Genomic DNA, 24870 nt, shown 5'->3' on the forward strand with positions numbered 1-24870 from the left:
CATTTCATTGATTGATGCCAGCAAGCATTTGGCCTTCCTTGATAAAAAATAAAAATAAATAATTAGCCAATCAACATTGAGCTGAGCTCAACTGTGGGTAGTCCTGGCGCAACAAAACCACCCCAAGGGAAGCCAGTTTGGATTTGGCTTCACGCCAATCCAATCACATCAAAAGAAAAATGTAATTGTAAGAAAAATATGTCTGTTTCTGGTCTGCTCATGTTGTTACCCTGCAGTAGCTAGCTAGCTAAATCAGCCCTTTCCTAAGCCATGGATGGAGATGGACTTGTGGTTTTGACTTAATTTTCTGTACAGGCCAATGATTATAACAGCAATTCTGATCTAATCATAAACTCATATATTGTGCTATGGGCCTGAGATGATTGAAGTTTAATATGTAGCCTAGATGTTGCCTTTTAGGTTGACATTAACTAGCTAATACACACACACACACACACACACACACACACACACACATAAATCAGTATAATGACAGCCACATGTTATTTAGGAACATTGATTGAACTAAATCGTTTTAGGTATCTTTAAGTTTGTTTTCACTTTAATTTCTCAAAAACAGGTTATAGGCTACATGTGCACCACCGATTCAGAACAGTAGGCAAAATTAATAATTAAGAGGTGAAAATAGACCGAATTATTAGGGGGAGGCACATGGGCTACTAATAGCTTAGTACACAACATACACTTAGTCTTACTTTCTTAGCTACAGTATATCTCCCTGGCATATTACATCATTTATGCAGCAGCATATAAGACATTTTTGGACTCACCTTGTGGTGATGTGCTCACTTGAACAGGAAGGTGGCACGGTGGTCCTTCGTGGGCAAATTTTGTCATCAAAGAAAGAGCACTGAGCTAGGCTGAAACACCTGCATTTTGGAGCTGCCTTACTCAAGGAATCAAAAAAGGGACCGTGTTTGTATGCGGCTTTATTAACTCAGTGATATATATATTTTTTTTTACATTGTTTTCAAACTGATATGTGACTCATATTAATGCCAAAATAACATGCAAATCAGGCAAGCCCCCCCCTAAAAAAATTACAAAATATATATATTATTATTTTTGGTATTTATATTTAGATAAAAATGTGGGGAGCCCCACCTGCCCTGAATGACGGGTCGCCACTGCATGGCTCCCCCAGTGATTTTACCCATGTGCCTCTACTGAACACCTGGTTACGTCACTAAGTTGTGTGGCAGCGAATCACACACACAGTCTGACTAAGAGACTGCTGACACACACACGCACTGCAGCCCCCCTCCCCCCCAGCTGCCAAAAGAGAGAGCGAACGAGAGAGAGCAGAGCAGCGAACACACACATGCAGCCAGACCAGCCGAGCAGGCAAATAAGGGATGGACGCACTTCCATTCACGCTCCGGAATAACGGATTAGCAAGTGACATCGCAGAACAGACGGTGATTTTTAAACTATTACAAATCCATTAAAACAGGCAGTATTACACACCACTCTCTTTAGTAGGAAGCGGAGGAATCACTTCCTGGAATTTCACCATCCAGCAGTTTGGAAACTATAAACGAACAATGCATTCTGCCGCCGACAACTAACTTAAAATGAAGACATACCGAGGCAGTAACAGAAAAGAGTATCAGAGACTCTCTTTTATCAAATCTTTCTCTTCTCTCTCTTCTCTCCTTTCAGGAGAACCTGATAAGCCTCAGCGATTCTCACCACGCGACCAGCGCGTCCGTCAGTAGGGTCACCTTCGTAATTAACACGGGCGTCTTGTGGACGTGCGTGTGAGTGAGCTAGAGACCGTTATCCATTTGGAGCGAGAGAAGAAGAGAGTCTGGATATAACCACTATCCAACCCTCCAGACAGCAGCAGAAGCCGCAACCGGAGTCGGTCCTCCAGAGTAGCCGTCTAGCCGCACCCCCAGTCCCGCAGCCCCATGCAGGATGCCCAGAGGGGAGCGCTGGTCCTGGGGTGTCCTCCTGGTCCTACTCAGCCCGAGTTCATGACGCCCTGGGCTGCTTCATCATGCGTCTCCTACCCGCTCCAAGCGCTCAATCTCTCCGGCTACTCTTTCTCTTTATCTTCGTGATGGGGGTGGCCCCTTCCCCGGCTCTTACAGCAGGCTGCCCTGACAGGTGTGTGTGTGACGACCAGCTGGTGGTCCAGTGTGCCGGGCAGGAGCTCACCCTCTTCCCCATCGACCTCCCTCTAGCTACCCGCCAACTCATCATCTCCAACAACCGCATCAGAGAACTTCCAGCATTGCAACTCAACTACCTGTCTGATCTAGTATACCTGGACGTCAGCAACAACACCCTGATGGAGATCTCTGAGTCCACCTTCGGGAATCTCCGGAAGCTGGCCTACCTTGACCTGTCCTTCAATACACTGACCCAGATCGAGGACCGGACGTTTGGACCGTTGTCTAGCCTTGTGATGCTACGGCTAACAGACAACCCGGGGCTAAGTGAGATCCACCCGGACGCGTTCTCAGAGAACGTGGCTCTGCAGGTGCTGGATGTGAGCAGGAACAACCTGACGACGCTGAACATCAGCTCTCTGATTGCCCTGCCCTCTCTGCGCGCCATGGGGCTCAGTGGAAACCCCTGGAGGTGTGACTGCGAGACGGAGGACCTCTGCCTCTGGGTCCAAATAGAAGGATTCAAGTTCCAAGGTGAGAATGGGGATGGAGAGGTCAGGGGGGCTTTGTGTGTGTGAGCGTCTGTGAACCACTGTACAGAAAGCAGGATTCAAGTTTGGGGATATAAGTGGTTCTGTTTGTTTATAGAATATGGGTGACCTGTGCCAGTGTCTTGCTCATGTGCTCCTATAAATGTCACTTTATTAGCCTACTGTCTTTAATTCAGCTGCAATTAATGTCTAGCTTGACAGATGTTCAGAGAAAGTGCAGTCCTAACACTCAGGTGGTGTAGATGGATAGTTATTAGACCTATAGCTTAGACTGTTGACCTGCACCGTGTGTTTTGTTGTTGTACCATTCTGGAGAGTAAACAGGCAGTTGTCCTCTGCTGGGACATAGAGCCAGAGATGCTCCAAGGTCTTATCACTGCTTATCGTCACATCAACACATTTAGCTAATTTGATGGTGGGCGCTCAGTCAATAGTCCCTGACTGACAGCCCGCTTGGGAACGCCAGCACTGTTTTCACAACACACACACACAGAGTCAGAGCTAGAGCCTGAGCCAGGGTGAATAATGTCACAGGAGCACAGGGACCCCGATAATGGATTGGAAGTCTCAATGATCAGAGGACTTCCACACCCCATACACAGACTCTCACTCGCTCACTCTCCCACTTTACTCTATCACTCCCTCCCTCTCTCTCTCCTCTCTCCCTCCTCTCTTTCCTCTCCCCCTCCCTCTCTCGCTCCCTCACTCTCCTCTCTCTATTTCTCACACCCTCCTCTCTCCCTCTCCTCCCCAGTCTTTCCCTCTCTCCCTAACCTCCACCTGTCCTTCACATCACACCAATGACTCTCCCAAAACTCTGCAGATATGCAGATGTTTTCATTCTCAATGTCTATTGAATTTCCACACTATCTATGCCAAGAGCAGGACTGAGAGGAAGCCTACAACGACATCATCGCTTCTCCTCTCAGAATAGGAGCCTACTGATTTAGGTATACTAAAGAGAATAGAACATGTATAATAGCCCTACTCACTGGAGGATAGTAGTCTAATTACTGGCACACAGATCAGTGGAGCATCCCACCATTCATCTACTTTGTGAGAATACCACTGTAGCCTTCATGAAGAGCGTTGAGCATTTTGGTACAGGGGCTTGTCGGTGTTCCAGGTTCAAGCCTGGCTGTACATCTGAGAGGCCAGGGTAGAGGTCCTGACTACGTCCACTATCAGTGTCAGCGCAACTCTTTATCTGTATCTGTGCCATTGGTCCTCTCCTCCACATCTCTCATCACTCCTCCTCTCTCGTCGTTCTTCTTTGACCATTCACCCTCCATGCAGCTGCATCAGGTCCTGGTTACAGGGAGTTACTGGTACTTTGAACTTGACCAGACACCATGCAGAGAAAGAAGGGATGAGATATTGTTTTTATGTACAGTAATGTTGAGATGAAGCATCTCTCTGTTCTCTCTCTCCCGTAGTATGGGATTACGTGGATGTCTATTGATATTGCAGCCATATCCATGTACACTAACCAGAGTGACAGTCAGAGGAGAGGTAATGGGGTCAGAAGAAGAGGGTGCGTGTGTGTGTTTGTTAGGGGTTGGTGTATGCGACTGTGTGTCTTCATTGTTTAACCTCTACCGCTTCACCCTCCCGGATCCGGGATCCTCCTCATCATTGTTTAAGATGTCTCATGTTATGACTGTAGGGCTGAGAGAGTAATGTAAAGAGATTCCTGGTGTCTTTAGCTCATCCTGTGAGTGTGTGTGTGTTCCACCTGGGCTCCCCATCTTCTAGCACGATTAATCAGAGCCCATTCAGAATTTGTCCCTTCCCTCTCCTCCCCTCCCCCTTATCTCACTACTGTATGCTATGAAAGGGATTCATCACGCTAGCATAGCAGATGTGAAGTAGCTAGCCAATTGTGCAGTGACGTCATCTTCCCTGAGACCTGAAGCCTCGGCCAACCAAGAACATGGTTAGCACGCTGCTTGCGGTGCGATGTGGATCACGTTGCGGATTGGCCGTACAGGGATAGACTCGTGTTACACTTGCTGAAAGTAGAAGGCTCCCCTACAAACTATTTAGTGTGTGTTAGCGTGCATGCGTGCATGTGCGCGCACGTTTGTTCTTTGGTGGAAAAAGTACCCAATTGTCATACTTGAGTAAAAGTAAAGATACCTTAAGTAAAAGTGAAAGTCACCCAGAAAAAAACGACTTGAGTAAAAGTCTAAAAGTATTTGGTTTTAAATATACTTAAGTATAGAAAGTAAATGTAACTGCAAAAATATACTTTAGTATCAAAAGTAAAAGTATAAATCATTTCATATTCCTATAAATAGTCAAGTAAAGTACAGATACCCCCAAAAATGACTATAGCAGTACTTGAAAGTATTTTTTACTTACTTTACCCCACTGCGTGTGTGTAAAGAATGTGTACCCTGGGTCAGTGTTAACATGTATTGACAAAACCAGCCAACAAAGTCACAGAGTGCCGATGGGGAGAGAGAGAGACCGTAAATCCATTCATTATGATCAGCAGTCAATGATACCTTGAACAACTACATACATTATTAACCAGATGGAACAATCTTTGGATTCCCTGCACTTTTCAATATTTTATTCTTTAGAGTCTAAGACGTTGGTTGCTAAGCTGACATATGAAATTGTTTAAGATGGTCATACTATGGATCATTTAGCTAATTGGTTTGGAATTTTAGGACCCTTTTAGGTATAAAAAAAATATATCGATTTTGGTCTTTACTACTAAAGCCCATAGAAACGCATTGAATAACGGCAGGTAGCCTGGCGGGTAGGAGCGTTGGGCCAGTAACTGAAACGTTGCTGGATCGAATCCCCGAGCTGACAAGGTAAAAATCTGTCATACTGCCCCTGAGCAAGGCAGTTAACCCACTGTTCCCTGGGCGCCGAAGACGTGGATGTCGATTAAGGCAGCCCTTCGCACCGCTCTGATTCAGAGGGGTTGTTTTAAATACGGAAGACACATTTCTGTTGAATGCATTCAATTGTACAACTGACTAGATATTTGTTGATATCACAAGTTTATTGGAGAACTGAGACGAAGTAGAGACTCTGGACAGGGTGGATAAGGTTTAATTAAAAGCAATTTATTCAGAGGTAAAGATATCTGAAATAGCGTGCACGGACCCTTTCATCAAGCTCAAAATGAACTATCCGAAAGAAGCCCAGATAACAGAGTGCATAGACATTTATACAAAGATAGAAAGTAGGTTGAGTCTGGAAGTTCTTGTCCTCTGGTTGGTCCTGATGAGTTGGGCGAGGTCCCCTTCAGGCTAGTATCACTGTCTCATTGGCTCTGAGTAGATTTCTTTGTCTTCAGAAATGTTCAGCTAAAACAGGAGATTAGGTGTGTGCGTAGATGTTCCTATTTTGACATTTCTGTGTGTCTGTAAAATGTTCAGACTGAAGAGGAGATTTTGTGTGTGCGTAGATGTTCCTGTCTTATCAGTGTTTATGAAAGGTTTGCGTCAGCCCTCTGTCCTTGGGTATGTGTGTGTCTCAGTTTCTCGTGATATGCAGTACCAGGCACCCTTTTCTTATCAGTCTTTATGAAAAGGCCTGTGTCAGCCATCTGTCTCTGGGTGTGTGTGGGTCTCCGTATCTGCTTATGAGTTTGTGAGAAACCCTGTTTGGAAAGAAGTTAGTTATAACAATGTAATAGCAAATATGCTTGTGTTATAATAAATGATATTTATTACAAATCCCATTTCCCCTAACACATTCATTAATGGCAAAAAGGACAGTTAGAAAATAAATCATAAGAATTAAGGTATTTTAAGCGTCTGTCCTAAATCTTGGAGATATAAAACAACTTAGGAAATATATATACACTACCGTTCAAAAGTTTGGGGTCACTTAGAAATTTCCTTGTTTTTGAAAGAAAAGCTTTTTTTTTCTCCATTAAAATAACATCAAATTGATCAGAAATACACTGTAGACATTGTTAATGTTGTAAATGACTATTGCAGCTGGAAATGCCAGTTGTAGTCCTCAACTGGCAGCTTCATTAAATAGTACCCGAAAACACCAGTCTCAACATCAACAGTGAAGAGGTGACTCCGGGATGCTGGCTTTCTAGGCAGAGTTGCAAAGAAAAAGCCATATCTCAGACTGGCCAATAAAAGATTAAGATGGGCAAAAGAACAACAGACACTGGACAGAGGAACTCTGCCTGTGTAACCGATGTGAAATGGCTATCTAGTTAGCGGTGGTGCGCGCTAATAGCATTTCAATCGGTGACGTCACTTGCTCTGAAAACTATCTTCATACTTCCATTCGTGTTTTTTTTACCGATACTGGTTACTTTCAGACGAGTCTCGTGACACTTGTGGGGGTCGTAGAGCAAAACGGATACACCATTTTCGTGAGTGTCTCCCCTTTACATACAGTGGTCATAATAGTTCTAGGTCAAACCGTTCAGACGTTTTTGTGAGAAGACCGATTTTGGGGGATGTCTCATGGTCTTACAAACACCGCTCTAGCTCTGTCACCTTTCACCGCAGATTTATTTTATTTATTTATTTCACCTTTATTTAACCAGGTAGGCAAATTGAGAACACGTTCTCATTTACAATTGCGACCTGGCCAAGATAAAGCAAAGCAGTTCGACACATACAACAACACATAGTTACACATGGAGTAAAACAAACATACAGTCAATAATACAGTGAAAAATAAGTCTATATACAATATGAGCAAGTGAGGTGAGATAAGGGAGGTGAAGGCAAACAAAATATATATATAAATAAATAAAAATATAAAAAGGCCATGGTGGCGAAGTAAATACAATATAGCAAGTAAAAAAAAAAGTAGAGTAGAGATAGTAGAGATAGAAAAAGTAGAGATAGAAATAATGGGGTGCAAAGGAGCAAAATAAATAAATACAGTAGGTAAAGAGGTAGTTGTTTGGGCTAAATTATAGATGGGCTATGTACAGGTGCAGTAATCTATGAGCTGCTCTGACAGCTGGTGCTTAAAGCTAGTGAGGGAGATAAGTGTTTCCAGTTTCAGAGATTTTTGTAGTTCGTTCCAGTCATTGGCAGCAGAGAACTGGAAGGAGAGGCGGCCAAAGGAAGAATTGGTTTTGGGGGTGACCAGAGAGATATACCTGCTGGAGCGCGTGCTACAGGTAGGTGCTGCTATGGTGACCAGCGAGCTGAGATAAGGGGGGACTTTACCTAGCAGGGTCTTGTAGATGACCTGGAGCCAGTGGGTTTGGCGACGAGTATGAAGCGAGGGCCAGCCAACGAGAGTGTACAGGTCGCAGTGGTGGGTAGTATATGGGGCTTTGGTGACAAAACGGATGGCACTGTGATAGACTGCATCCAATTTATTGAGTAGGGTTTTGGAGGCTATTTTGTAAATGACATCACCGAAGTCGAGGATTGGTAGGATGGTCAGTTTTACAAGGGTATGTTTGGCAGCATGAGTGAAGGATGCTTTGTTGCGGAATAGGAAGCCAATTCTAGATTGAACTTTGGATTGGAGATGTTTGATGTGAGTCTGGAAGGAGAGTTTACAGTCTAACCAGACACCTAGGTATTTGTAGCAGATGCAGAAGTGCGACACTTTAATGTAACGTAGAATGATGCACCGGTGCGTCAATCGGCTCTAGGGTGTTGGTTGCTATGTGTGTTGAATATGGCATTATTGTGTGTGTTTGCTCTAACATTCTAAAAGCAGGGAAGGGTCGAAGGTTAACTGTGTAACGCAAGTGTATAAGACAGAGGCATGGGTGTGTGTGTGAGAGAGACTGAGAGAGATGAACAATGAAATAGAAAATGATAGACAGATATAGAGATGAGACAGAGAAAGTGAAGACAGATCGAGAGAACAAACAAGGGAGGGAGAGTAAGAGAGCTGTTGCTATCTGACCTTCACTTTCTCCTCATCCTTCAACGGAGGAAGGAGGGATCACCGTGAAAGGATGGCGGGAAAGATGAGGCATTGAAATTATGGTGATCTGATTAATACCATAGTGGAGAGTAGAGAGTGTGACGGTGCGCTTGTGTCGGTGTGTGTGTGTCTTTGTGTCTCTGTGTGTGTGTGTGTGCGCGCGCGCGTTAAGGAATTATTCAGCCTAGTTGATGTGATGAAGAAAGGTCAACTATTCTTAGTCAACCTCTCTCTCTCTCTCTCTGCCAGATATAGCTGTCTTTCTTCATACATCTAAAGAGAGATGCAGATTTTTTTTAACCAAACAATAGAAGTGCTTGAAGTGGAATGAAAAAGTGGGCGATACTCATTTAAATAATATTTTAATCATGTTTTACAGCCGGTATTCTATAAGAGTTGCTACTGGTGAGCACCAGTCCGATTCAACAACTGGGGTTGACAGAAATGTTGTTTTTAGCCATTTTGCTAAAAGAAGAGCTGTCTTCTTACTTCAGTTCAGCTACATGACATTTGTTTGGAGGTCAAAAGGGCCTTTTCTCAGAATAAGCCATCAAGAGCATAACCACATCAGTGGCTCTCTCACACACATGCAGTAGTACACAAACACACACAAACAAGCGTTCATGCACGAGCACACAGTACAGCTACTCACACACATCCATCCATAATTCTAAGCAATTTGTTCTGCATCGATGAGGTTGGGAGGAAAGATTAAAAACAGAAAGATAAAAGTAGAATCCTCCTCCTCCATAGAATTACCATATGTACACACGGTCATAATTAGGGTGTTATAAATAGCTGTGTTTACAGTCGGAGCAGGAGTCTGCCTTCCAGGTTAATACCTCACAGCCCATATCAGCTCTCTCTCTATCTGTGTGTGTGTGTGTGTGTGTGTGTGTGTGTGTGTGTGTGTGTGTGTGTGTGTGTGTGTGTGTGTGTGTGTGTGTGTGTGTGTGTGTGTGTGTGTGTGTGTGTGGTACTTGAGTACGCTATGAAGTGGTGGGACTTACTCTGTTATCTGACTTCATTGCTGCTTTCTCTGAGTCGGGACAGATGAGGGAGAGAGTGTCAGTGATTATGTTTCAGGAACGTCATTTTTCCAGCACTCCAGTGAAATGTAAATGGTCTTGTATTTAGCTCTGCTGTGTGTAATAATTCATCTGGAATGCAGCCGGTGCAGCCCAGCTCTGCTATCACACAGCAGCTCTAGGTGTTCAAGCCAATGTGTGCATACTGTGTGTGTGCCCACAAACATGATTTATGCTTGTATGTTAGTGTTTGTGTGTGTGTTACTAGCTTGCTTGCTTATTTGTATGATGAGTGTGTCTGTCCACACATAGAGGCTCTTTGGTTTTACTGCTCAGTGAGTGTCCGTTCGGTTGGTCTAGTCCAACCGAACCGCTGCGACTGGCACTGCTCACTCTGTCAAGGTCACACACACAGTATTGGAAGGAGATCATGGTTAACCATCTAAAACTGCTAAAACGAGCGTGTGTGTGTGTGTGTGTGTGTGTGTGTGTGTGTGTGTGTGTGTGTGTGTGTGTGTGTGTGTGTGTGTGTGTGTGTGTGTGTGTGTGTGTGTGTGTGTGTGTGTGTGTGTGTGTGTGTGTGTGTGTGTGTGTGATCCTGAGTCATAGTTGCTTCAGTGTAGACTCAGCAGTATTGACATTACTCTACTCTGCAGCATACACACCCATTTAGCTTTTAGCATACTGTAGTCTGCTACTATACTCAGATGTCCCAGGTTCCAAACCGGCCGTCAGAACTGGAAAAAGGTGGCACACTGACATTCAATTGTATTTCATAAGAGGTGCTGGTACTAAAGCAGTAGGCTATTCGAGGTTATTGTTCTCAACAGCAATCAGCACCAACCCACTCTAACATTAATGGTCAGACAGTCCAGTGTTGACAGTACTTAGACAACAGAACCAATTACCCTTTCTAACTCACCAGTAGACCACGATATGCTGGTTGTGACTTTAACTGTTGTTAACTTAAGGTCAGACTTCAGGTTGGGGGTCAGAGGTCAGGGATCAAGGTAATCTGAGACAGTATGAGAGGTGATCAGTCTTGTTATTTTCCTATTATGTATTGAGCCAAGCAGTATTGAGCCTGTAGTATTAGTATGGGACTTCAGCTTGTAGGTTTATTCAGGGTCATGTTATGTAACCTTATGCATCTCTCCCTATTAGTCCAGTTACTGCTGATGCTGCTCTGTACTGTGGAGCCAGGAGTTCATTTAACAAGCATGTTAATGACTACTTTACCCGAGATTAGGGAGGGAGGGAGGGGGGGGGGGGGGTGGCGGGGGGAGAGAGAGAGCGTGAGTGTGTGCATGTGTGCATGAATCACTGCTTTTGGATAATAACCTTGTTTGCTATGTTTTGAAGATAAATTATTGCTCCAAAATTCAAACAATATGACCTCATTACCAGTTCAACACAAACAGACTGGAATGTTTGATGGAATAGCTATTATTACTATTAACCACGGGACAGTAGTGTCACTGTCATACTATACTGGCCCTGTGAAGTATGCCACTTTCAAATGACCAGTCAAATAACATTTTATTTGTCAAATGCGCCAACTATAACCTTAGTGAAATGCTTACTCACAAGCCCTAACCAACAATACCAACAAAAAAAAGACATAAAGTAAAAAATAATTAAAGAGCAGCAGTAAAATAACAATAGCGAGACTATATACAGGGGGTACCGGTACAGAGTCAATGTGCGGGGGCATCGGTAAGGTAATTGAGGTAATATGTACATGTGGGTAGAGTTATTAAAGTGACTTATGCATAGATAATAACAGAGAGTAGCAACAGAATAAAAGAGGGGGGCAATGCAAATAGTCTGGGTACCCATTTGATTAGCTGTTCAGGAGTCTTATGGCTTGGGGGTAGAAGCTGTTTAGAAGCCCCTTGGAACAAGACTTGGTGCTCCGGTACCACTTGCCATGCGGTAGCAGAGAGAACAGTCTATGACTAGGGTGGCTGGAGTCTTTGACAATTTTAAGGTCCTTCCTCTGACACCGCCTGATATAGAGGTCCTGGATGGCAGGAAGCTTGGCCCCGGTGATGTACTGAGCCGTGTACAGTCATGGCCAAAGGTTTTGAGAATGACACAAATATTAATTTTCACAAAGTCTGCTGCCCCAGTTTGTATAATGGCAATTTGCATATACTCCAGAATGTTATGAAGAGTGATCAGATGAATTGCAATTAATTGCCAAGTCCCTCTTTGCCATGCAAATGAACTGAATCCCCCAAAAACATTTCCACTGCATTTCAGCCCTGCCACAAAAGGACCAGCTGACATCATGTCAGTGATTCTCTCGTTAACACAGGTGTGAGTGTTGACGAGGACAAGGCTGGAGATCACTCTGTCATGCTGATTGAGTTCGAATAACAGACTGGAAGCTTCAAAAGGAGGGTGGTGCTTGGAATCATTGTTCTTCCTCTGTCAACCATGGTTACCTGCAAGGAAACACGTGCCGTCATCATTGCTTTGCACAAAAAGGGCTTCACAGGCAAGGATATTGTTGCCAGTAAGATTGCACCTAAATCAACCATTTATCGAGTCATCAAGAACTTCAAGGAGAGTGGTTCAATTGTTGTGAAGAAGGCTTCAGGGCGCTAAAGAAAGTTCAGCAAGCATCAGGACCGTCTCCTAAAGTTGATTCAGCTGCGGGATCGGGGCACCACCAGTACAGAGCTTGCTCAAGAATGGCAGCAGGCAGGTGTGAGTGCATCTGCACGCACAGTGAGGCGAAAACTTTTGGAGGATGGCCTGGTGTCAAGAAGGGCAGCAAAGAAGCCATTTCTCTCCAGGAAAAACATCTGGGACAGACTGATATTCTGCATTAGGTACAGGGATTAGACTGCTGAGGACTGGGATAAAGTCATTTTCTCTGATGAATCCCCTTTCCGATTGTTTGGGGCATCCGGGAAAAAGCTTGTCCGGAGAAGACAAGGTGAGCGCTACCATCAGTCCTGTGTCATGCCAACAGTAAAGCATCCTGAGACCATTCATGTGTGAGGTTGCTTCTCAGCCAAGGGAGTGGGCTCACTCACAATTTTGCCTAAGAACACAGCCATGAATATAGAATGGTACCAACACATCCTCCGAGAGCAACTTCTCCCAACCGTCTAGGAACAGTTTGGTGACGAACAATGCCTTTTCCAGCATGATGGAGCACCTTGCCATAAGGAAAAAGTGATAACTAAGTGCCTCGGGGAACAAAACATTTATATTTTGGGTCCATGGCCAGGAAACTCCCCAGACCTTAGACCCATTGAGAACTTGTGGTCAATCCTCAAGAGGCGGGTGGACAAACAAAAACCCACAAACTCCAAGCATTGATTATGCAAGAATGGGCTGCCATCAGTTAGGATGTGGCCCAGAATTTAATTGGCAGATTGCAGAGGTCTTGAAAAAGAAGGGTCAACACTGCAAATATTGACTCTTTGCATCAACTTCATGTAATTGTCAATAAAAGCCTTTGACACTTATGAAATGCTTGTAATTATATTTCAGTATTCCATAGTAACATCTGACGAAAATATCTAAAGACACTGAAGCAGCAAACTTTGTGGAAATTAATATTTGTGTCATTCTCAGTTATTCAGTCAACTTTTTGCCACAACTGTACACCTACTCATTCAAGGGTTTTTCTTTATTTTTAAAAATGTTCTACTAGAATAATAGTGAAGACATCAAAACTATGAAATAACACATGTGGAATCATGTAGTAACTAAAAGAAGCATATAAATGAGATTCTTCAAATAGCCACACATTCCTTTGATGTTGCAAGAATATTGACAGAACTGAGTTCAAAGGTTCCCAGAACATTTAATTAGGTTGTGGGAACAATGTGGGTACATTACAAGAGAGAGGTTCCCAAAACACAAAATATGCTCAGTTGTGATAACATTAATACAGTGTTTAATTTAGGTTGCATAGGGCATTCCTATAATGTTGTAAGAATGTTGACAGAACACCTGGTCTAAGTTCTTTAAAGGTTCCCAGAACATTTCATTAAGTTATGGGAGTTGTCTTGGTTGTTGCAAGAATATTCTTGTGATATTCATAAAGGTTGCACTGAACATTCCCACAATGTTGCCCAATGTTCTGATGACGTTCATAGCATATTTGTTTTATGTTCAACATAAGATTCCATTGATGTTCACACAATATACATTTTACCTTGTCTTAGAGGTCCTCGGAACATTTAAAGAAAATTTAAAAAGTGTTATTGAAGTTTTACCTACTAATACCACAATATTCTCAGCATGCAAATTTGTAGCTCGTTAAAGCAAATTGGAATACATCCCTAATATGTGTCTCGCCACATTGAACTGCAATTCACATTTGAGGACTGTATTGTAGGCCCACTACAAGGTGTTATAGACACAGCATTTTCAATTCATTTACAGTACATTTTGAACAGCATTTAATCATACAAACACAACCATACATTTTTTTATACAGTTGAAGTCGGAAGTTTACATACACCTTAACCAAATACATTAAACTCAGTTTTTCACAATTCCTGACATTTAATCCTTGTAAAAATTCCCTGTCGTAGGATTACCACTTTATTTTAAGAATGTGAAATGTCAGAATAATAGAGAGAATGATTTATTTCAGCTTTTATGTCTTTCATCACATTCCCAGTGGGTCAGAAGTTTACATACACTCAATTAGTATTTGGTAGCATTGACTTTAAATTGTTTAACTTGGGTCAAACGTTTCAGGTAGCCTTCCACAAGCTTCCCATAACAAGTTGGGTGAATTTTGTCCCATTCCTCCTGACAGAGCTGGTGTAACTGAGTCAGGTTTGTAGGCCTCCTTGCATGCACATGCTTTTTCAGTTCAGCCCACACATTTTCTATTGGATTGAGGTCAGGGCTTTGTGATGGCCACTCCAAAGAGTTTGTTGTCCTTAAGCCATTTTGCCACAACTTTGGAAGTATGATTGGGGTCATTGTCCATTTGGAAGACCCATTTGCGACCAAGCTTTAACTTCCTGACTGATATCTGGAGATGTTGCTTCAATATATCAACATAATTTTCCTGCCTCATGATGCCATCTATTTTGTGAAATGCACCAGTCCCTCCTGCACCAAAGCACTCCCACAACATTATGCTGCCACTCTCGTGCTTCACGGTTGGGATGGTGTTCTTCGGCTTGCAAGCCTCCCCCTTTTTCCTCCAAACATAACAATGGTCAATATGGCCAAACAGTAATATTTTTGTTTCATCAGACCAGAGGACATTTCTCCAAAAAGTACGATCTTTGTGCAGTTGCAAACCGTAGTCTGGCTTTTTTATGGCGGTTTTGGAGCAGTGGCTTCTTCCTTGCTGAGCGGCCTTTCAGGTTATGTTGATATAGGACTCGTTTTACTGTGGAAAAATATACTTTTGTACCTGTTTCCTCTAGCATCTTCACAAGATCATTTGCTGTTGTTCTGGGATTGATTTGCACTTTTCGCACCATTGTACGTTCCTCTCTATGAGACAGAACGCATCTCCTTCCTGAGCGGTATGATGGCTGCGTGGTCCCATGGTGTTTATACTTGTGTACTATTGTTCGTACAGATGAACGTGGTACCTTCAGGCATTTGGAAATTGCTCCCAAGGATGAACCAGACTTGTGGAGATCTCCCCCAAAAAATCTGAGGTCTTGGCTGATTTCTTTTGATTTTCCCATGATGTCAAGCAAAGAAGCACTGAGTTTGAAGGTAGGCCGTGAAATACATCCACAAGTACACCTCCAATTGACTCAAATGATGTCAATTAGCCTATCAGAAGCTTCTAAAGCCATGACATCATTTTCTGGAATTTTCCAAGCTGTTTAAAGGCAGAGTCAACTTAGTGTATGTAAACTTCTGACCCACTGGAATTGTGATACAGTGAATTATAAGTTAAATAATCTGTCTGTAAACAATTGTTGGAAAAATGACTTGTGTCATGCGCAAAGTAGATGTCCTAACCGACTTGCCAAAACTATAGTTTAACAAGAAATTTGTGGAGTGGTTGAAAAATGAGTTTTAATGACTCCAACCTAAGTGTATGTAAACTTCCGACTTCAACTGTATGTTGACAACCTGCAATGCCTGGTTCTCAAGCCAGGTTTTTTATACTCTGCACCACCAGGAAAGCTCTACTATTTTTTTCAGTATATAGCCATGGCAGTATGTTCAATCAGGAATTCATTGTTTCTATTTTAGCCTAAGACATTACTAACCCAGGGAAATACTGCTAACTGGGTTATTCACCATCCCTTTATATGCTGCATACTTCTGGGCACATATTTACAAGGTATCCAAGACGCTGAGTGCTGATCTAGGGTCACTTTTGATTTTCAGATCATAAAAAATAAGACAGGGGGGGGGGGGGCCATATCAAGCGTCTCAAAGTAGGGATTATATCGGGTGCATAAAAAAGTGGAACAGTCCATATTTACTAAGTTTTTTATTTTTTATGTTAGTCTAAATTCTGCATGCTATTTGGTTAACAACACTGAACAAAAATATAAACGCAACATGTAAAGTGTTGGTCCCATGTTTCATGAGCTGAAATAAAAGATCCCAGAAATGTTCCATACGCACAAATATCTTATTTCTCTAAAATGTTGTGCACATTTTACATCCCTGTTCGTGAGCATTTCACCTTTACCAAGATAACCCATCCACCTGACAGGTGTGGCATATCAAGAAGCTGATTAAACAGCATGATTATTACACAGGTGCACCTTGTGCTGGGGACAGTAAAAGGCCAATCTTAAATGTGCAGTTTTGTAACACAACACATTTTGAGGGAGAGTGCAATTGGCATGCTGACTGCAGGAATGTCCACCAGTGCTGTTGCCAAGTAATTTTATGTTAATTTCTCTACCATAAGCCACCTCCAACGTCATTTTAGAGAATTTTTCAGTACGTCCAACCGGCCTCACAACCGCAGACAAAGTGTATGGCATCGTGGGCGAGCGGTTTGCTGATGTCAGCGTTGTGAACAGAGTGCCCCATGGTGGCAGTGGGGTTATGGTATTGGCAGGCATAAGCTATGGACAATGACACAATTGCATTTTATCGATGGCAATTTTGAATGCACAAAAATACCGTGACAAGATCCTGAGGCCCAACAGATGCATTTCCAGTCATGTGAAATCCACAGATTAGTGCCTAATGAATTCATTTCAATTGACTGATTTCCTCATGTGAACTTTAACTCAGTAAAATGGAAGAAATTATTGAATGTTATATTTTTGTTATGTTATATTATATTTTTGTTCAGGATATTTTTTTTATATATTTAAAACAAAAAAATGTTACCCCCTTTTCTCCCCAATTTCGTTGTATCCAATTGTTAGCAATTACTATCTTGTCTCATTGCTACAACTCCCGTACGGGCTCGGGAGAGACGAAGGTCAAAAGCCATGCGTCCTCCGAAACACAACCCAACCAAGCCGCACTGCTTCTTAACACAGCGCGCCTCCAACCCGGAAGCCAGCTGCACCAATGTGTCGGAGGAAACACCATGCACCTGGCTACCTTGGTTAGCGCGCACTGCGCCCGGCCCACCACAGGAGTCGCTGGTGCGCGATGAGACAAGGATATCCCTACCGGCCAAACCCTCCCTAACCCGGACGACGCTAGGCCAATTGTGCGTCGCCCCACGGACCTCCCGGTCGCGACAGACCCTGGGCGCGAACCCAGAGTCTCTGGTGGCATAGCTAGCGCTGCGATGCAGTGCCCTAGACCACTGCGCCACCCGGGAGGCCCTGTTCAGTATATTTTACCAACTATTTAGCAGTCTTATGGCTTGGGGGTAGAAGCTGTTCAGGGTCCTGTTGGTTCCAGACTTGGTGCATTGGTTCCGCTTGCCGTGCTGTAGCAGAGAGAACAGTCTATGACTTGGGTGGCTGGAGTCTCTGACAATTTTTAGGGCCTTCCTCTGACACTGCCTGGTATAGAGATCCTTGATGGCAGGGAGCTCGGCCGCAGTGATGTACTGGGCCATATGTATTATCCTCTGTTGCGCCTTGCGGTTGGATGCCAAGCAGTTGCCATACAAAGCAGGGATGCAGCCTGTCAAGATGCTCTCAATGGTGCATTTTCTTGCTCTCTTCACAACTGTGTTGGTGTGTGTGGACCGTGATAGATCCTTAGTGATGTGGACACCGAGGAACTTGAAGCCTCAACCCGCTTGACCCTCCGTCATGGGTGAACATGGAGTACATGAGGGGACTAAGCACTCATCCCTGAGGGGCCCCCGTGTTGAGGGTCAGCGTGGCGATGTGCTGTTGCCTACCCTAACCCCCTGGGGGCAGTCCGTCAGGAAGTCCCGAATCCAGTTGGTAGAGGGAGGTATTCAGTCCCAGGGTCCTTAGCTTAGTGATGAGCTTAGAGGGTACTATGGTGTTGATCAATGAGCTATAGTCAATGAACAGCTTTCTCACATAGGTGTTCCTCTTGTCCAGGTGGGAAAGTGCAGTGTGGAGTACAATAGAGATTGCGTCATCTGTCGATCTGTTGGGGCAGTATACGAATTGGAGTGAGTCCCGGGTGTCTGGCTGCAGAGCCGAAGATTGCATGTTCCATCCCACATATTCTTTAACCATGTTTATTTTTTTACTTTATACGTTGACAATCTGCACTTGTGAATTCTAAAACATATGGTTGTGTTTGTAATGTTACATGCTGTTCAAATGTCCTATGAATGAACTTAAAATGCTATGTGTCTATATCACCTACAATACAGTCCTCAAATGTCAATTGCCAATAATCTGGAGAGAAACATTGGGAATGTATTCCAAACTGCTTTAAGGAGCTACACATTTGCATGCTGAGAATGTTGTGGTAATATTAGGTCAAACTTACAGTGCATTCGGAAACTATTCAGACCCAGTCCCCTTTTGTTACGATACAGCCTTATTCTAAAATTGATTCAATTATTATCTTTCCTTATCAATTTACACACCATGCCCCATAATGACAAAGCGAAACGGGTTTGAGACATTTTTGCAAATTTATAAAAAATAATAAACCTTATTTACATAAGTATTCAGACCCTTTATTCAGTACTTCTGAATACTTTCCGAATGCACTGTAAATATAACATTTTCTAAATGTTGTTGAAATGTCCTGTGAATCTCCAAGACAACTGAAAATGTATATTGCGTGAACATCAATGGAATATTGTGTTTAACCTAAAGCAAATATGCTATGAATGTCATAAAAACAGACTTATTTGGAAATTGTGCTACATTGGGGGAATGTTCTGTAACATCCCAGACAACTCCCATAACTTAACTCAATATTCTGGGAACCTTAAATAACTTAGACCAGGTGTTATTTAAAAAAATATATTTTTTATTTAATATTTTATAAACAATACAAAACATATACATACAAACGACAATATCAACTCCATCTCACCTGCCCAGACCCACTAGCACGCCCCCCCCCATCTCCAGCTCCCACATCACTTTCCACCACATGGCCTGAAACGGCACCATTTGTTTCTCTCCATAGCACAAGGACTTGAAATATTGAAATAATAAATCATTAGATTTTTCCATTGTGTTAATGATGGCAGATTGATTAATTTCCACATTTTTAATATACGTTTTTTCCAGATGAGTGAAGAGGAGAATCATCCAACCCATCGAGTACATTATGTCTGATGTATAATACATTCTATACATTAGTTTATACTGGACTAAGCTTACATTTTCGTTAACTGTAATTTCGTTAGTTATGCTGCAACTTTCCCTCCATCTTGTGCCAACAAAACGTATACATACAAACGACAATATCAACTCCATCTCACCTGCCCAGACCATCAATGGAAGTCTTTGTTCCAATAGTAAATATTTTTTTCTAAGAGATTGTCAGTTGGATAGGCTCTCTGCAAGGTTTTATATATCTTCCCTATCATATGAACATCCTTGTCTGACTCAAATAGGATTTCCTCAAGGTTGCTCTGATGTCCAAAAGATTTCAAATCAAAATGTCATATGGAACTTTTAAGTTGCATATATTTGAGACTATCTACATTGGTCAGTCCAAAATTACTTTTTAATTCTGTCATAGAAATAAATGTATTTCCTGTTACCAAGTCATTTATGGTTTCTATGCCTTTACTTTTCCATGTGGACCAATTTATAGGTGAATTCTGAAAGCTATCCAATGATTGTTCCATAAAGTTGTTGTTTTTTTAAACGATTTTGGATCTTGTAGAATACGTTTCATTTTCTTCCATATTGTTATAGTGAAATGTGTTCTAGGAACATTCTTGTAACATCAGGTGAATGTTTTTTGAACCCTAAAATAAACATTGTAGAATAATCTGCACAACTGAACAGTTTGTGTGTTTTGGGAACATACGATGTCCCCCTAATGAAACATTGTGGGAGCCTTTAAAGAACAGATTAAATGGCTTCTAGGAATGTTCTTGCAACATCAGCACCACTAAACAGTTTTTGTCTTATGAGAACATTTTCTGAGACCTAACGAATGTTCACAGAACCAATGATGGTTTGCTAGATGAGTCATGTTAATGATGATACTACAGGGCTGAGGGGACAGGTGGCTCCTCCTGGATTGTACAGGTAAAACATGTAGATTGGTGTACAATTCAATCTTTGGATAAGAGTTACTAATACAGTTTCTCAGTCACTTTGGTGCATTTTTCACATCATCCCTAACATGTGCAAAATAAGAAGTGCATTTCTCAGAATAATTTGTACAAACTGCAATATACAATAGATATGTTTCTAAAGCTAGTCTGCCACTAAAAATCCTTTGTACATCTCTCAAAAGTAAATATTCATGCCAATGATCATGTCAGTGTCATCAGAATGATAAGTCATTGAGTCATTGTTCACGAACAAGGTCGTCAAAATGTTTAGGCATGTTGTCAATGTAACTGTGTACTTTGACAGTATTACCTGATGTAAACTTAGGCTACAGTTTGGATGACAGTTACTGTATTGAAAATGCACAAGGCTGCACTTCTATGGCATATATCAATTTCAACAGTACTATTTACATATTACTGTATGTGGGTTATTGATTGAAAGAGACTGGACAACCCAAGGGGCACAAAGGAAAAAAAACTAAATTAGAAAGAAACACAGGAAACCAGATCCAGACGTTCCTGTCTGTCGGCCCACATATTCTCATCCACATCACACCGGATATTTTCCCTTCCAATGCAACGTGGAAAGAATCTTTTGGAATGCCTTATCCATCCTCTGCAGGCGTCTACTGTGATGTCCTCACATGCTGCATCCATTGCAGCCAGCAGGGTCATCTGTGTGTGTGGCTGACGATCGTACACCTTCCACCTCCATGCTGAAAAGAACTCCTCAATTGGGTTAAGGAATGGTGAATAAGGTGGGAGGAATTCTATGAGCATCCTTGGGTGGGTCACAAACCATTGCCTTATGATGTTTGATCGATGGAAACTCACATTATCACAAATGACCACATACTTTGGCAAATCCTCTCTAAACAGACCCCTCTCATCATCAGGGATGAGAGCCCTGTAGAGAGTCTCTAAAAAGTTGAGTAGATGCTGGGTGTTGTATGGCCCTATAAGGGGGATATGGGTTAGGACACCATGCTCTGAAATAGCAGCACACATGCTGATATTTCCTCCCCGTTGGCCTGGCAAATCCACAGTAGCTCTGTGACCGATGATATTCCGACCCCGCCTTCTGCATTTGGTCAGGTTGAAGCCAGCCTCATCCACGTATACAAAGTTGTGAGAGGGTTCACTTGATTCCAACTCCATTATACGCTATATCCCAGAACACACAGATGAATTTGTTTTGGTAAGGAAGAGTGACATAAAATGTACATATATTGCATGTTCCTTCCACAGCAATGGAAATGTGTGCAGTTTATGCTTACTGTACTATGTATCACTATAAAATGTTGCTGTAAAGTAGTTACATAGATATATGTTTTACCTGTACATACTGGTACCGTAGCTCCTTAACTCTGTCCTCATTCCTTTGGAATGGTACACGGTACAGCTGTTTCATACTCATCTGGTTTCTATGCAGCACCCTGTCGATGGTTGCGATGCTAACCGTATGGATGTTTTCAAAGACATCGTTGTCTTCTATAATGGTCCTTTGTATTTCCCTGAGTCTCATGGCATTGTTTGCTCGGACCATGGTGCAAATAGCCTCCTCCTGTTGAGGTGTGAAAATGCATCCTCTGCCACCGGTTTGAGGTAATCTTGCAGTCCTATGTGGGGAAAAATGCAGTGATGCATCGCACACTTTCACATAGACAAAAACTATGCGAACACACATTTTACTGTAAAACATACAGGTGGGTGCATGTAAGGTGCAGTATGTATCTGTATAGAGTATATTTCTGTATGCTGTGAAATACAAGTGGACTACTGTAATATGAAGCATTGTAGGAAGTATACAGTATACTGCTTATATACAGTAAAAGTGCACTGTACATTGGTGGACATACCTGTTCTCTCTTCGAAACGTTTGAACTATTGAGGACACGGTTGATCTCCCAATATTCGGCTGCACCCTTCGACCCGCCTCAGCCAGTGTAAGGCCATGATTGACAACATGGTCTACAATAGTGGCCCTTATGTCATCAGATATGCGCCTATGTCCTCTTCTGCCTCTTCCTCTGTTTTTCCTTCCACCACGCATCCTTGCTCCTCTTCTTCCTCCTCTTGGCTGTTGACCCTGTTCGTTTCCTGGTCCATCCATTATTGGAAAATTGCAACTCTGTGTTGTGGTCTGTCTATATATGCTTGCCAATTGATTCTTCATGAGATGCACCTTTGAGCAATTTAGACAACTGGTTGATTGTTGGTTGAACTAACACTTTACATTCCTTCATGAGTGAGGGTCAATTTCACCTGCACGATTCATCAATTCACGTTTTTGTACAAAAGGTCTAATAGAAATGTGTAAAACTATGCTTGACAGTTTATGACAAATAGTTCAACAATTTTGCATGTAATGGCTTATGCAAGGAACTAATGCCTAGATGTTTTGAGGGGTAAGACTATTCAACAGAGAACCATCTACTATATTTTGATCAACATGACATGAGCAATTGATAATGTGGAAAAAAGCTGACACTTGTACATTATCAATTGCAATTTGTTCAAAGGAATAAGAAATTGCTTTAATGATGTGCACAAGTGACTAGATGATTTGGAATTTGTACAAGTAGTAACAAGAATTGCACTTTTGATCTAAGAAATGCACCAAAGCGACTGAGAAAAACTGTAAACACTGCTTCTACTTCTACTCAGGGTCAGCCATCCAACCATACTATGGTAATGATGATTAATGGTATAGTCCTGTCACAGCTTTCCAGTAGGGTATGAGTAAATTGAGGCCCTGGAAAGATGACTCTCTCTCTCTCTCTCTCTAACCTGTGCTGTGGTTTTCAGTGGTGTGAAGATAGAAGAGGAGTCCGACAGTCACTCTAACTGATGTTGTGTTTTAGCAGTAGTATGGAGTAGCTGAAAGCCTCTTCAGTGTGGGAGCTGTTGTATAAGTCAGTCTCCTCATGGTTGTGTTATAAAGAGAGATACTGACAGTGAAGCACCCACAGTGGGTTGGTTCATTCTCTACGTGGGCAGAGATTGACAGAGAGATTGACAGACAGACAGACAGACAGACAGACAGACAGACAGACAGACAGACAGACAGACAGACAGACAGACAGACAGACAGACAGACAGACAGACAGACAGACAGACAGACAGACAGACAGACAGACAGACAGACAGACAGACAGACAGACAGACAGACAGACAGACAGACAGACAGACAGAGAACTATACAGAAAGAGAGAGAGCGATGAAGAGACAAAGAAAAACAGTCAGAGGGAGATGGACTGAAACAGACAGTGGACCATCCATTCTGGGGCGTCTGTTTGTAATGAAGATGAGATGGGCCGGTTGAGTGGTGGCTGTTATGTGATCTGTGGATGGGGGTGGGGGTAAGGGGGCACAGCAATCCCGTCTCCCCAAGGGCTGAAGCAGGCGTGTGCGTGCATGCAAGAGATAACGGGTTGTCAACGGGACAAGGCCCCTCACAGATTATGACAGAGTGACGCGAGGGACAGCCATGTGATCTAATACACACTGGAGAGAGCGAGAGAGATGGAGGGAAAGAGGGATAGAGAAGGGGAGGGAGGGAGAAGGAGAAAGGAGATGAAATGAGCGAGAGGGAGAGAGGAAGATCCATAAAGAGCCAGTGTGAGTGCAGGTTTTTGCTCCAGCCAAAGCAGTAACCCTGCAATGAATGTTACAGTTCCATTACTATGTCAATCATCTGATCGGTTCACAATCAATAACAAGTTGCGGAATGACAAAGGACCAAAACCATACCGTGAGCTGCAACTACTAATCTAGGACATTTGCTCCGAGCCAACTGAGCTGAGTTGGTCTACCTCGTATTTTTCTGTGTGGTGTGCCGGGGCAAGGTAAGGACTAAGCACGTCGTGCCTAATCAGAATAAGAACTTGCATAATGTTGCCTAGCTAACTCAACGTCATCATGTGCCAGTCTATTTCTGCCCAGACAGGCAAAGCTTAGGTTACAATCCGTGTCTGATCTGCTTTGTCGGATCCTGACCTGCATTAACCTCAGAGCAAGTCCCTGACACATACACTGCTCAAAAAAATAAAGGGAACACTATTATAACACATCCTAGATCTGAATGAATGAAACATTCTTATTAAATACTTTTTTCTTTACATAGTTGAATGTGCTGACTACAAAATCACACAAAAATTATCAATGGAAATCAAATTTATCAACCCATGGAGGTCTGGATTTGGAGTCACACTCAAAATTAAAGTGGAAAACCACACTACAGGCTGATCCAACTTTGATGTAATGTCCTTAAAACAAGTCAAAATGAGGCTCAGTAGTGTGTGTGGCCTCCACGTGCCTGTATGACCTCCCTACAACGCCTGGGCATGCTCCTGATGAGGTGGCGGATGGTCTCCTGAGGGATCTCCTCCCAGACCTGGACTAAAGCATCCGCCAACTCCTGGACAGTATGTGGTGCAACGTGGCGTTGGTGGATGGAGCGAGACATGTTGTCTCAGATGTGCTCAATTGGATTCAGGTCTGGGGAACGGGCGGGCCAGTCCATAGCATCAATACACTCCAGCCACATGAGGTCTAGCATTGTCTTGCATTAGAAAGAACCCAGGGCCAACCGCACCAGCATATGGTCTCACGAGGGGTCTGAGGATCTCATCTCG

General features: G+C 42.8%; 1 protein-coding gene across 3 annotated transcripts in view; it reads left to right on the forward strand.

Annotated features, from left to right (window-relative positions):
• Nucleotides 1-1316: 1316 nt before the first annotated feature.
• LOC139541229 (leucine-rich repeat-containing protein 52-like) overlaps nucleotides 1317-24870 on the forward strand; it is a 35943-nt gene continuing 12389 nt past the window's right edge. For all 3 annotated transcript variants that reach the window (XR_011668324.1, XR_011668325.1, XM_071345639.1), the window contains exon 1: nucleotides 1317-2672. Coding sequence is in view for 1 of the 3 variants with exons in the window: in XM_071345639.1 (XP_071201740.1) it covers nucleotides 2024-2672 (649 nt within the window). In the remaining 2 variants the exon portion in view is untranslated. The remainder of the gene's footprint in view (nucleotides 2673-24870) is intronic.

Source organism: Salvelinus alpinus, chromosome 16 (genome assembly GCF_045679555.1).
Source record: "Salvelinus alpinus chromosome 16, SLU_Salpinus.1, whole genome shotgun sequence".
Lineage (NCBI taxonomy): Eukaryota > Metazoa > Chordata > Actinopteri > Salmoniformes > Salmonidae > Salvelinus > Salvelinus alpinus.